Here is a 14755-nt window from a genome sequence, read left to right as displayed (position 1 = left end):
GTGCAGAGGTCAAAGAGGTGCCCAAAATGCATAGGCTTCAATGGAGAAGGGGTGCCCCGGTTCCAGTCTGCCAGCAGGTAAGTACCCGCGTCTTCGGAGGGCAGACCAGGGGGGTTTTGTAGGGCACCGGGGGGGACACAGGTCAGCACAAAAAATACACCCTCAGCAGCTCGGGGCAGCCGGGTGCAGTGTGCAAACACACGTCGGGTTTCCAATGCGAGACAGGGGGGCATAATTATTTATTCTCATCAGTCATTCCTTCGTGCGATCAGTGGCATTATCATCCACTGCCTCTAGAACAGTGCCCCAAATGGTGTTCTGCCAGGCTTTTAAGTAGATGTGTTCTGTCGGGCAATTCCCCAGTTGTGTCCCCTTTTTCATTATGTATTCTACTTCAATGATGCCAAGCGCTAATGCACTACTCTCATCGAGATATCTACTGTAACATAAAGAATAGTTGACTCATGCCCATTAGTAGCAAAACTAATTTCCCCATGACTTCAAAAGCAAAAATAGTTACCAAATGTGAGCATGGAAGAGCAGTATTATAGTATCTGAGGGTAGGAAAAAGAGGAGGTGGCAGATAAAGCAAGTGGGTGAAAGATTTTTTTTTCAAACCGAGTAGTTATCATTGATGAGATTTTCGTTGTTGGATAATTTAAGGTGTTAACGGGTGGATTTGGTCTCAATGCATACAAGTAGCCAAAGGTATGGCTTCCATATTGTATTTTCTTTATCTTGGGTTGGATAACTTGTGCAGTGTTATTTCGTGTCAGGGGATCGTTTGACTGATATTGACAGATTGTTACTTGGATGTAGATCGGTCCAGTACTCCAGAAGGCACTTTGGATAATGCCTTGTCCCAAATGCCGCAGACGCCAATGTGGTCTTTTAGCTTCGATGTGATATAGTCTTGAAGTTTTGATTGCAAGATCAGGTGGCGTATTCAGGCTAGTTTTGACTGGATAATGGAACACACTGAAAGCTTTTAAAATCTAAAAAAATAAAAAAGTAGGTTAGGCGGTCATATCATAAATATCAATAAAGTGTCAATCAGTGGCCTGTTAATGCTGTTAGTGCCTATGGCTTTGCCTCGACTGCTTAACTTTTATGACTGGATCTTCATGAATAAATAGGTTAATTTACAGCTAGAACATTATGTGACGTCGTTGCTGCTCAATTACACCGTGAAACGACTAGTTGCTGCATTGGAAGATGAAATGTCTTGTGTTCCTTTTTAATCTAAAGTGGATATTGAGAATTATCAATTACTTTTTTCTTCTGTTCACTTTTACAAAAAGGAGAAATATTCGATTCAATTAGGGTCTGACGTTTTTTTTTTTTTTTTTGAGTAAACCGGAATAGATGATGCCTGTTATTTAGTCTATGAACCTGAAAATTATTACAAGTTAGTTTTACCAATTCCTGGAAAGGAAACTCACTGGATTCGAAGCCCAAAGATTTTGCTGGGACTTAGTCATGTAGTTCACCTGAATTACGCCTGGATTCCAGGATTAATAGAAGAAAGAGTCACACTTACTAGTAGCAACGTTTTTGTGATTAAGGCCCTATATACTTACCTGTCATATTACATCAGTTACGTCTTCTACTTTCTTTGTTAATCATCTACATTGACCCGTCTTAGTTGGCCTGGACACACCATTCTTATTTGCTGGTATTGACCCCAATTATAGATCTCACCTACCAGACAGCACAAGCTACCTGGTTGCAAAAGACAGATTGCCAAGGGTAGGTCGCTCCCCCTGCCGCTGCAGCTCCTCCAAGTTCCCGAGTTCCTGTGTTCCTGAGACCCACCTAACTGTAAGTACCCCCCTCCTCCCAGCCCCTCGCCCTGCCCCGCGCCACTCACCTTCTCTCCTGCTTCTTTTCCTCCTCTCTGTCTCTTCCTCCTCGCTCCCCCTCTGCAATCTTCTTCTGTGTTCTTCTGTTCTTCCCTTCTGTTCTTCTGTTCTTCCCTTCTGTTCTTCTGTGTTCTTCTCTGTGCTTCTGTGTTCTTCTTCTCTGTTCTTCTCTGTGCTTCTGTGTTCTTCTTCTCGGTTCTTCTGTGTTCTTCTGTGTTCTTCTGTGTTCTTCTCTGTTCTTCTCTGTTCTTCTCTGTTCTTCTCTGTTCTTCTCTGTTCTTCTCTGTTCTTCTCTGTTCTTCTCTGTTCTTCTCTGTTCTTCTCTGTTCTTCTGCTCTTCCGATCTTCTGTCTTCTGCTCTTCCGGTCTTCTGCTCTTCCGGTCTTCTGTTCTTCTGTCTTCTGTTCTTCTGTCTTCTGTTCTTCTGTCTTCTGTTCTCCTGTCTTCGGCTCTTCTACCTCCTCCGTCTTCTTCCCCCGAGCCTGCCCTCCTGCTCCTTCCTCATCCCCCTCCCTCACTCGCCTCCCCCTCTCTCACCCCTAGCTAACCCGTTCGCTATCTACCTCCCTCACTCCTCCTATCTTCCTATCTCTCTAGCTCCCTATCTCACTATCTAACTCCCCCACTCTCCACCTCCTCCTACCTACCTATCTGTCTATCTATCTATTTCCCTATCTATCGACTTCTCTATCTATTTTCTCTATCTATTTCTCTATCTCTCCCCCCTCCCGCCACCCCCTCTACTACCTATCTCCCTATCCTCTCACTCTACCTCTCTCCCTCACCCACCTCTACAACCCCCCCTCCCCTATCTTCACAACCCTACTCCTATCTCTCTCCCTAATCTCCAAACCTCCTAACACTCACCCTCCTCACCCTAAACCCCCTCCCCCAGCTCCTCTCACTCTACCTGTCCCCCCCCCTCCCTCGCGCTTTCCCGCCGCGACCTCCTGCACGCCCCCGCCCCCCAGCTCCCATTCGCCCCCAGCTGACCCCTCCCCCCCCCTCCTACCTCTTATGGCGGCCGCTGCGCGACAGTGGTAGCGACCCTTGACCCAAGGGTAGGTCGCTCCCCCTGCCGCTGCAGCTCCTCCAAGTTCCCGAGTTCCTGAGACCCACCTAACTGTAAGTACCCCCCTCCTCCCAGCCCCTCGCCCTGCCCCGCGCCACTCACCTTCTCTCCTGCTCCTGCTTCTTTTCCTCCTCTCTGTCTCTTCCTCCTCGCTCCCCCTCTGCAATCTTCTTCTGTGTTCTTCTGTTCTTCCCTTCTGTTCTTCTGTTCTTCCCTTCTGTTCTTCTGTGTTCTTCCGGTCTTCTGTGTTCTTCTTCTCTGTTCTTCTGTGTTCTTCTTCTCGGTTCTTCTTCTCGGTTCTTCTGTGTTCTTCTGTGTTCTTCTCTGTTCTTCTCTGTTCTTCTCTGTTCTTCTCTGTTCTTCTCTGTTCTTCTCTGTTCTTCTCTGTTCTTCTCTGTTCTTCTCTGTTCTTCTCTGTTCTTCTGCTCTTCCGATCTTCTGTTCTTCTGTCTTCTGCTCTTCCGGTCTTCTGTTCTTCTGTCTTCTGTTCTTCTGTCTTCTGTTCTTCTGTCTTCTGTTCTCCTGTCTTCGGCTCTTCTACCTCCTCCGTCTTCTTCCCCCGAGCCTGCCCTCCTGCTCCTTCCTCATCCCCCTCCCTCACTCGCCTCCCCCTCTCTCACCCCTAGCTAACCCGTTCGCTATCTACCTCCCTCACTCCTCCTATCTTCCTATCTCTCTAGCTCCCTATCTCACTATCTAACTCCCCCACTCTCCACCTCCTCCTACCTACCTATCTGTCTATCTATCTATTTCCCTATCTATCGACTTCTCTATCTATTTTCTCTATCTATTTCTCTATCTCTCCCCCCCTCCCGCCACCCCCTCTACTACCTATCTCCCTATCCTCTCACTCTACCTCTCTCCCTCACCCACCTCTACAACCCCCCCTCCCCTATCTTCACAACCCTACTCCTATCTCTCTCCCTAATCTCCAAACCTCCTAACACTCACCCTCCTCCACCCTAAACCCCCTCCCCCAGCTCCTCTCACTCTACCTGTCCCCCTCCCTCCCTCGCGCTTTCCCGCCGCGACCTCCTGCACGCCCCCGCCCCCCAGCTCCCATTCGCCCCCAGCTGACCCCTCCCCCCCCTCCTACCTCTTATGGCGGCCGCTGCGCGACAGTGGTAGCGACCCTTGACCCAAGGGTAGGTCGCTCCCCCTGCAGCTCCTCCAAGTTCCCGAGTTCCTGTGTTCCTGAGACCCACCTAACTGTAAGTACCCCCCTCCTCCCAGCCCCTCGCCCTGCCCCGCGCCACTCACCTTCTCTCCTGCTCCTGCTTCTTTTCCTCCTCTCTGTCTCTTCCTCCTCGCTCCCCCTCTGCAATCTTCTTCTGTGTTCTTCTGTTCTTCCCTTCTGTTCTTCTGTTCTTCCCTTCTGTTCTTCTGTGTTCTTCCGGTCTTCTGTGTTCTTCTTCTCTGTTCTTCTCTGTGCTTCTGTGTTCTTCTTCTCGGTTCTTCTGTGTTCTTCTGTGTTCTTCTGTGTTCTTCTGTGTTCTTCTGTGTTCTTCTGTGTTCTTCTGTGTTCTTCTGTGTTCTTCTGTGTTCTTCTCTGTTCTTCCGGTCTTCTGTTCTTCTGTCTTCTGCTCTTCCGGTCTTCTGTTCTTCTGTCTTCTGTTCTTCTGTCTTCTGTTCTTCTGTCTTCTGTTCTCCTGTCTTCGGCTCTTCTACCTCCTCCGTCTTCTTCCCCCGAGCCTGCCCTCCTGCTCCTTCCTCATCCCCCTCCCTCACTCGCCTCCCCCTCTCTCACCCCTAGCTAACCCGTTCGCTATCTACCTCCCTCACTCCTCCTATCTTCCTATCTCTCTAGCTCCCTATCTCACTATCTAACTCCCCCACTCTCCACCTCCTCCTACCTACCTATCTGTCTATCTATCTATTTCCCTATCTATCGACTTCTCTATCTATTTTCTCTATCTATTTCTCTATCTCTCCCCCCCTCCCGCCACCCCCTCTACTACCTATCTCCCTATCCTCTCACTCTACCTCTCTCCCTCACCCACCTCTACAACCCCCCCTCCCCTATCTTCACAACCCTACTCCTATCTCTCTCCCTAATCTCCAAACCTCCTAACACTCACCCTCCTCCACCCTAAACCCCCTCCCCCAGCTCCTCTCACTCTACCTGTCCCCCCCCCTCGCGCTTTCCCGCCGCGACCTCCTGCACGCCCCCGCCCCCCAGCTCCCATTCGCCCCCAGCTGACCCCTCCCCCCCCCTCCTACCTCTTATGGCGCCCGCCCGCGCCTGGCCCGCGCCCAGCGCCACGACCCCTGGTCCCCAGCTCCCCCAAGCCCCGCTGATCCGCTACGACCCCACCACCCTCCACGCCCTCAACCCAGGGCGCTCCAAAACCTGCTTCCTAGCTCACCCCAAACGCACCCATGGACCCTTCGCCTGCAACTCCTGCAAACGCATCTTCCACCACGCAACTACCACGACCACAAGCCCACGCGCCATCAACCACCTCAAGTGCATCCTGGTCAACGCTCGTTCCGTCCACAAGCACGCCGTTGAACTTTGGGACCTCCTGGACTCCACAGCCCCGGACGTCGCCTTCATCACGGAGACATGGATGAACGCCTGCTCTGCTCCAGACATCGCTACCCGCCATCCCCGAAGGCTACAAGATCTCCAGAAAAGACCGCACCAACCAAGTAGGAGGAGGTGTCGCCATCATCTTCAAAGACTCCATCAGCGTCACCACCTCCACCGAAGACCCCCCCCTCGCCGCTGAACACCTGCATTTTCAGATTCGCACCGACCCAAGGACCACCCTCAGAGGATCCCTCGTCTACCGTCCTCCCGGACCTCGCGCCTCTTTCAGCGACGCCATCGCCGACTTCATCTCCCCGCACGCCCTCGCCTCACCGGACTACATCCTCCTAGGCGACCTCAACTTCCATCTGGAACAAAACAACGACCCCAACACCACCACCCTGCTCGACAACCTCGCCAACCTCGGCCTCAAACAACTGGTGAACACCGCCACCCACATCGCCGGACACACGCTCGACCCTATCTTCTCCGCCAGCAAACACGTCTTCTTCAGCCACACCTCTGCCCTACACTGGACCGACCACAGCTGCGTCCACTTCACATTCCGACGCGAGACCTCCCACCTCCGCACTCAACCCATCCCTCGTCGACAGTGGAACAAGATCCCTGAAGAGCAACTCTTCTCCGCTCTCGCCGCCAACCAACCCACCCTCACCACCGACCCCAACGACGCAGCTCTCAACCTCACAAACTGGATCTCCAACTGCGCTGACAACCTTGCTCCCCTCAAACGCACGCATCGACAGACCAACACCAAAAAACCTCTCTGGTTCTCTGACACCCTCAAAGAATCAAAGAAAACTTGTCGTGCCCTTGAGAAGGCCTGGCGCAAGGACCACACCGCTGACAACATGACCGCCCTCAAGAACGCTACACGCGAACACCACCACCTGATCCGCACTGCCAAAAGGAACTTTTTCACCGACAGACTAGACAAAAACAGCCACAACAGCAGAGAACTCTTCAGCATCGTCAAAGAGTTCTCCAACCCCAGCGCCAGCGCCAACGCCGTCACGCCCTCACAGGATTTGTGCGAATCCCTCGCCACTTTCTTCCATCGCAAGATCAGCGACCTCCACGACAGCTTCGGACACCAGACCCAACCATACACCACTGAACCCGCTTCCCCGGACATCACCCTCAACAACTGGACCCACATCAACACGGAAGAAACCAAATCCATCATGAACTCTATCCACTCCGGCGCCCCTTCGGACCCCTGCCCGCACTTCATCTTTAACAAAGCCGACGACATCATCGCCCCGCACCTCCAGACCGTCATCAACTCTTCTTTTTCTTCTGCTACCTTCCCCGAATGCTGGAAGCACGCTGAAGTCAACGCCCTACTAAAGAAACCTACGGCTGACCCAAGCGACCTGAAAAACTTCCGCCCCATCTCTCTTCTACCTTTCCCAGCCAAGGTAATAGAAAAGACCGTCAACAAACAGCTGACCACCTTCCTGGAAGACAACAACCTGCTCGACCCTTCACAAACCGGATTCCGAACCAACCACAGCACGGAAACCGCCCTCATCTCAGTCACAGACGACATCAGAACCCTGATGGACAACGGTGAAACAGTCGCCCTCATTCTCCTCGACCTCTCGGCTGCCTTTGACACCGTCTGTCACCGCACCCTAATCGCCCGCCTACGCTCCACCGGGATCCAAGGCCAGGCCCTGGACTGGATCGCCTCCTTCCTCGCTAACCGCTCCCAAAGAGTTTACCTCCCTCCGTTTCGCTCAGAACCCACCAAGATCATCTGCGGCGTACCTCAAGGCTCATCGCTCAGCCCGACACTCTTCAATGTCTACATGAGCCCCCTCGCCGACATCGTACGCAAGCACGACATCATCATCACCTCCTACGCCGACGACACCCAACTTGTACTCTCCCTCACCAAGGACCCCGCCAGCGCCAAGACCAACCTACAAGAGGGTATGAAGGACGTCGCAGATTGGATGAGGCTCAGCCGCCTAAAGCTGAACTCTGGAAAAAACGGAAGTCCTCATCCTCGGCAACACCCCGTCCGCCTGGGACGACTCCTGGTGGCCCACGGCCCTCGGCACCGCACCGACCCCCGCAGACCACGCCCGCAACCTCGGCTTCATCTTGGACCCTCTTCTCACCATGACCAAGCAAGTCAACGCCGTGTCCTCCGCCTGCTTCCTCACTCTCCGCATGCTCCGCAAGATCTTCCGCTGGATCCCCGCCGACACCAGAAAAACCGTGACCCACGCCCTTGTCACGAGTCGCCTGGACTACGGCAATACCCTCTACGCCGGGACCACCGCCAAACTCCAAAACCGCCTGCAACGCATCCAAAACGCCTCGGCCCGCCTCATCCTCGACGTACCCCGCAACAGCCACATCTCCGCACACCTGAGACACCTGCATTGGCTCCCAGTCAGCAAAAGGATCACCTTCCGTCTTCTCACCCACGCACACAAAGCCCTCCACAACAAGGGACCGGAATACCTCAACAGACGCCTCAGCTTCTACGTCCCCACCCGCCCCCTCCGCTCCGCTGGCCTCGCACTTGCTGCCGTCCCTCGCACCCGCCGCTCCACGGCGGGTGGGAGATCTTTCTCCTTCCTGGCGGCCAAGACCTGGAACTCCCTCCCCACCAGCCTCAGGACCACCCAGGACCACTCCGCTTTCCGGAGACTCCTAAAGACTTGGCTGTTCGAGCAGCGATAACCCCCCCTTCCCCCCTAGCGCCTTGAGACCCGCACGAGTGAGTAGCGCGCTTTATAAATGTTAATGATTTGATTTGATTTGATTTGATTGCCTGCTTTCCAAGAACTTGTAGGGTGCTCAGAACCTGATTATTTCTTTGTTTTATTGTAACCCTCATTTTTTAGGGTTGAGTGCACAAGAGCTCCGTCCCTGTTGTAATCTCTCTTTGGGCTTTTAACCACGCCCATGTCACGCCTGTGGCTTTCATTGGTTAGTGGGCTTGCCTTTTAAAATCCGCATGATTTAATTAATGAAAGGCATGCATACGTTATGCCTTTTCCGGTGTTTAGCCCTCCTCGAGCACACAGGCCAACTACTGAAAACATAAGAGGATCCATGTTTTCAGCCTGGTTTCTGCACTACTTTATCTTTTTATTTTCTGTGCGATTGTGCTCGGGTTTTTGTTTTTCAATTTCATTGCGCTCACGCTGTGTTTTACATAGTGTGATCGCGCTTGTTTTTTTTTTTCTTTCAATTTATGTGGCAAGAAAAATCTGGTTAGGAGTTTATAACGCCAATAGCTCTAACTTGAGAAAATGCCAGACCCATTACATTGCAAATGCTTGTTGTTTCTTTTCTGATGATTTTCCTTGACCTTCATGTGCCATCTCGTGTTTGTCCCTCCACTGGAGCATAACCTCTTTGCATCCTCTTGATTGGCTGACTTGTGTTCTTCCACTGCTCACTTTAAGAGAACAACTTTTCTCTTTTTGGTTAAGCACTCCATAAAAGTGCATGTGTTTTCCAGTTGTCTCCCTTGTGTCCTCCCTTCCCCCATGCCCAATGTTGCACGAAAAACAAATTGTGCCCACTTGATTACTTCATTTCCTAACCACATGCTTGCGTGATGACGAACACAAGAGCATATGTCATAAATCACCCATGCACACGTCTTCAGAATAACACGCCTTTATTTTTATTTTTTATTTTTCCTTTTGGCCAGGCTGCACAGCATGGCTAAAAGGCCTTTCCGAAGCCATTAGATCCAGAAAGCGAGGCCTAACGGCTTTGACAGTGCTTGTTTTAGCTGTCATCTATAAATAACTTTTGTGTGCCCACATACTATCTTTTCTTCTGTTGTCGAGCACCCATTGTGGACTGTACTGTTATAGTGAGATTTGAGTCTTCACACTACTTACAGACTTCTAGTACTGTTACAGTGAGATTTGGGTTTTCACATTGCTTACAATTAATTGGTTTTCTTATTAATCACATTTGCTGGCATTTTAATCCATGGCTTTCATTCTCCTTTTTGTATTTTTTCTTCCCCTGGGGAATAGGGTATTTTTTCCATCCTGTTGATGCCATGACCTCACTGTTCGCATTCAGGAACAACTTTTTTCTTTTAGCACCTCATCTGAGTGCATGTGTGTGTTTATTCTCCGTCCTTTGTGCTGCTTTCCCCCCCACACATCGCTGTCCTACCACACCCTGTCTTTGCCCTCTCGTCCACTTCCCATGGCTACTGTCTATTGGTCTCCTTTCGTCCCTACATTTTCTTCGCTTTTATTTTGTGGCTTAGGTGGTGCATCCAGCATTGTTCTAAACCCGGCAGAACCAATTGGTAATGTGTTAATCTGAATCCTATCCTTTCTAAAAGTTAGGACCCTAATAGTTTAACACCTTACTGTGAACGGAATGAGTCCACAAGGATTCACTTTCTCAGCACCTATTCAAAGCCTACTCGCCCCTCTCATTGCACCTTGTCCGATATTGGGTTTCTGTCACATCCCCAGCTGTCACTCAGCGTTCCTCCAGATCCAAGAGACAAAGGATTTGCAGCAGTCAGCTCTGTCTAACGTCACAAAAGTGATGTCTGCTATAGATTTTGTACGTATAGGTTATATTTGGTGTGCCTTTTCTAAAACCATCAGCTGTGAAGTAAGCCAACGATTTCGCCTTTTTTTCTTTCTTTTTTTTTTTTTTTCAAAATCGGAAGCAACCCTGCGTTTTGGGCGTGGTCATGTTTTGCATTGTTCTGTAACTTCTGGATGCACCTAAATCATGGTCCGGACGCTTAACTCGTTCGACTAAATGGTTAAGATTAGTTCTTTACGACGCAAAAGTAGCAAATGTTATCATCAAATATTTTTGACCGAGTGTGTATCCAAATAAATCTTGTCCTGAAGTTCTGCCAAAAACCACTAGAGGGAGACTCGCGATAACATAATAGAGTGGGCCGTTTTATACTTTCTTAAACTCGTGTTTTATTGTTAGTTGACACGTGGCAATGACGGATATTGCACTCTTTGTATTCTTTCTGTCTTGTAAGTACTGCTGTCAGTAAATCTTCTCTAACTAGCCTCTCGTCCTGGTTTCATAACCCACCCTCAATAGGCTATTTTTATCTGATCTTGTATCTCCTCTGTCTCCTGGACTTTTTGTCTTCTTTGTTCTAGTCGTCTTTATCATCTTGTGTGGCCTTTTCCACTGTTTCTTGTCGTGCCGCCTAATTAACAAAGATACCTTTTTTTTTTTTTTTTTACATTGGACACTCACTTCATATCGAACATTATAGAATGCAAATTAGCAGCATCTGGTGATTTAATTACAAACCACTTCCATTACGCAATAGGGCATAGCTGAAGAATGTCTTAAGGCAACAGGTAACAATGTCAAGATGTAGTCATTAAGCAGAAACCAATCGGTCTAGCGAGATCTGGTTGAAAAAGATTGGGCTGAAATGCACACCCACAGGCTAAGAAATCCCAAGATTACATTGCAGATTCGACCATCTTGTAACGGGGTGGGTTCTGACGTGGCGCAGTGCAATGGAGAGGGTAGCATGCCCTCTGCCCGCGAGATTTCTTTCATTGTAGACCTGGTAGGAGCCTGTCTATTTAATGATTTTCAGTCGGTCTCTCCTTGGAACTGGCTTCATTGCATTGAGAATAAGTGTCATTCAGTCTGATCCCCTGTTTCCCTGTTACCTAGATTATTGCTTAATTGCTCTTTCTCTTCTTCAGAGGAACGTGCAAGAATTTATTCTTCTGACAGCGATGAAGGCTCAGACGACGACAAAACTCAAAGGCTTCTTAAAGCAAAGAAAATCAATAGTGATGAGGATGTGAGTATCGGAGCATTCTTTCTATTTTTTTTTACTTTGTGTAGTTAAAATTATTTAATTCACATAGCCTTTGTGTCAAAAGTTGTTTTGAAAACTTAATATGTGCAGTAAATATTCACATTCTCTTTGCACCTATGCACAGCTTCGCTGCCATAGTGTTTACAGATTGGGCCTTCACCAGCTATACACCCTTGGGAGGTCCACCAGTTATTCTAGCGTACAGCATACGCATGAAGTCAGAATGTGCATGTTTGAGGCCTCATGTCACACAAATGTGTACCCTCTTCATTGTCCACTGTGTTTTACAAAAGAGGAAATGAACTGACGAAATCAGGTGAATAGAATATGGCAGCGTGGCTGCTCAATTTCTGCACTCTCCACTGAGCGTCAATAGCATAGAGTTCAGACATGCGATATCACGGCCGTTCAGTTTGTGAGCAGTCCGCTGCCACTTAGGCCAGCAGGCCTATGTATGAGAAAATAGTCCCCCATTCACCTTAGAACACACCACAATTCCTAATTGGCTCTTTTCCTATGGTTTATCATTGTTAAGCATAGAGTACAGTTGGAGGGTAACGGGCGTGGGGGGGCGGGCTGAGCAGTGTGGCAATGTCTGTGGCAGCTGTCCTACCAATGTCAGCTTGACTATGCCACATAGGAATTTGGGTTCCCCCTTGACTCTTATGCCTTACATGTCAATCTTAAACAGAAAATTTAAAATGGAAGCTAGTTTGCTAACTATATCTGATGGCCGGTCCAGTTTTCAGCTACTTCACCACAGCCCAATGGTGGATCCAACAGTGGATCCTCCATTTGGTCTTTTATCTTCTTCTGCTCTCTAATTGAAACTTGGAATGCAGAGGAATGCTGAGTTTTGATGCTAGACCAGTTTTCACCCTTTCCTAAATGAGACTGTTTGTATCAGCTAAGAAGAAAATACACCCTAGTGCCTGATAATACCCAATCTAAGTGTTCTCTGTACAATTCACTTGTGATGTTTTGTTAGACATGATCTTTTGTGACCCCTACTTTGTGGAGGTCAGGTGGGCACATCTAGGTAGATGTCCCAAGAGTATGTATCCGTAACGTACCCTCTACAAAAGTGAATATTAGAAATAACTAGAACATGTTACATCAGACATCCCTACTTTAGTAATTTACTCATCTAATAAAGTCCCTACATCATACATACATGTCATCAGGTATTTTGTTGGGTATGTGACTATAAGAATACTCTAGCTATTTATTTGCCAAGCTGTACAAAAATGGCTTATAGGTTGGGGAGGATATGAGTCCTGCCCAGTTAATAAGTCAGAAGATACTGTCAGGTCAAACATAGTTTCAGTAACTTAAACATGTGCTCAGCTACTTGTAGCTATGACACTGAGCAGACAGGCTTTCCTTAGGAAAATGTACAAGGTATTTAGAAACATTAAAACAGTCACAAAGTCAATTTCAAGACAATAAATATACCACAAATAAAAAATAAAATAACAATTAAGAATAATATACTAAGAAAAAATGATATCAAAATGACTAAAATTCAGTTTTGGCCTGGAGAAAGGAAGTTTTATAGTTTTGTGGTAAAAGGTGCCAAGAAAAGGTAAAGCTGCAACCAGAACTACCTCTTAGCTGTAGTCCGTGATCTAGGCGCCACTTCAGGCTGACCACTTTGAAGTAGAGGTCAGATACACCAAGTATGTTGTCTTGATCAAATGACTTTGGGCCCGATTTTGATCTTAGCAGGTGGAATGCTCAGTCACAAATGTGACGGATATCATGTCCTCCTTATTGCACTCTCCCCAGGATATAATGGGATCCATTGGCAGACAGGGTTTCCGTCACATTTGTGATTGAGTATTCCCCTCTGCCAAGATCTAAATCGGGCCCCTAAACTATTTTAAGGAAGTAGAAATTGTCCAGCAGAACAAGGTTGAAAGGTATATCAGAAGAAATCCCTTCATAACCCAATAGCTAGTGGACTAGTTCCTGCAGAAGCTGTTGGTTTTGGTGGGAAGAGCTCTAAGTGAGAAAATGAAACGTTTGCTGCCGCCTATGTTCTCTCGTCAGATGGATACTTTTTGCTTGTAAGCCCGGCCTAGATTTTAACCTATGGCCTCCTCTTTTTTTTTTTTTTTTTTTTTTTTTTTTTTTTTTTTTTAGTTCAAAATCCAGCAGGGCAAGTCTTCAGCTGTATTCGGCAAATTCCGTCCAAAATTGGACACCTTTGAAGCTAGGTCTTGCTGAAGCTCTGGAGGTCTTGGAAGTCCTAACGTTTGAGATTTTCTGTGACAGCTCCTCGTAGCTACTTCTAATACTCTGAGGACTTCAGCAGCATCACTTAAGGACCAGCCCCCACTTCAGCAGAGGCTACCAGTCTACAGTTATATTCCAGCTATAATTGGTCACTCTACATTAAAGGCCTCTTTCAGTCAACTGACCCTTGGTGTCCACTTCGTAGTCCAGGGCAGGCTAATGCTAAGTAGCCTGCAGGGACGTCAGGCAGGGAAACTATAACTTTTTAAAAGTTACTTTTCCTATATGTTCATCACAAATCTATCTTCCCCATTGAATAAGATTTCTAATAAATATTAAACGGTGGTTGAACTGGCTTTGTAGCTTACTCCAACCAAAGATAAGGGATTGACACATATATTGTACTTTAGAGATTTCTTCAAAGAACCAGCTACAACTCTAATAGTTTTGCTTTATCTGGGCATTTTGGACGGCAGTGATGAAAAATGTGTAACAAATGACTCCTCCAGTTCTGGGAACGTAAAAACTGTCACTGTTCTCTTTTCATTAGAAGTAATTGATGTTTCATTGGAAAAACAATTCTGCAATTGTATTCTTTGTTGCAGGAAGGAGAACCCTCTTCTGGAAAGAGAAAAGCCGAGGATGAGGACAAAGCAAATAAAAAGCAGAAGAAATATGTGATTAGTGATGAGGAGGATGATGAAGCAGATGAAGCAGAGGATGGTGAGGCGGAACCAGAGGAGGCAGATGAACGGGATGAGGCAGAGGCAGAGGCAGAGGAAGAGGCGGGGGAGGATCTGGATGAGGCAGATGAGACCACCAAAGAGGAAACAAAGGACTCTGATGAGGATGATGATGATGAATTGTAAATTATAAATTATATTCTTAAATCTGTACAGTTTGATGTAAGTACACTTAGTTAAAATATGTTGATAAGAAATAACTTGAATTGGTACACAATTTAAAGTTTTGTCTGTCAACAATAAACTTAACATTTTTTTCTATTGGTTTTCCTTTGTTTAGGGACTCTGCTTGGTTTAATATTCAAGAATTGGCTTTTCCTGCCACTCCGTACAATATAACATTGCTAATGGTGGTGACACATTTTTTTTTTCTGCTTTGGCTAGAAGATGGTGGCTTACTCATTGTACTAGATTTCTAGAGCTGAGTGGACTCTGGCCTACTTCTTGGACAATCAGAGAATC

General features: G+C 47.7%; 1 protein-coding gene across 1 annotated transcript in view; it reads left to right on the top strand.

Annotated features, from left to right (window-relative positions):
* Positions 1-14554, top strand: part of LEO1 (LEO1 homolog, Paf1/RNA polymerase II complex component) — a 127582-nt gene extending 113028 nt beyond the window's left edge. The window contains exons 11-12 of the mRNA XM_069222467.1: positions 11194-11294; positions 14156-14554. Coding sequence (XP_069078568.1) covers positions 11194-11294; positions 14156-14419 — 365 coding nt within the window. The 3' untranslated portion in view covers positions 14420-14554. The remainder of the gene's footprint in view (positions 1-11193; positions 11295-14155) is intronic.
* Positions 14555-14755: the final 201 nt, after the last annotated feature.

Source organism: Pleurodeles waltl, chromosome 3_1 (assembly GCF_031143425.1).
Source record: "Pleurodeles waltl isolate 20211129_DDA chromosome 3_1, aPleWal1.hap1.20221129, whole genome shotgun sequence".
NCBI classification, from domain to species: domain Eukaryota; kingdom Metazoa; phylum Chordata; class Amphibia; order Caudata; family Salamandridae; genus Pleurodeles; species Pleurodeles waltl.
The sequence above is the reverse complement of the archived record's forward strand: the minus strand, read 5'-3'. Positions and strand labels throughout refer to the sequence as shown.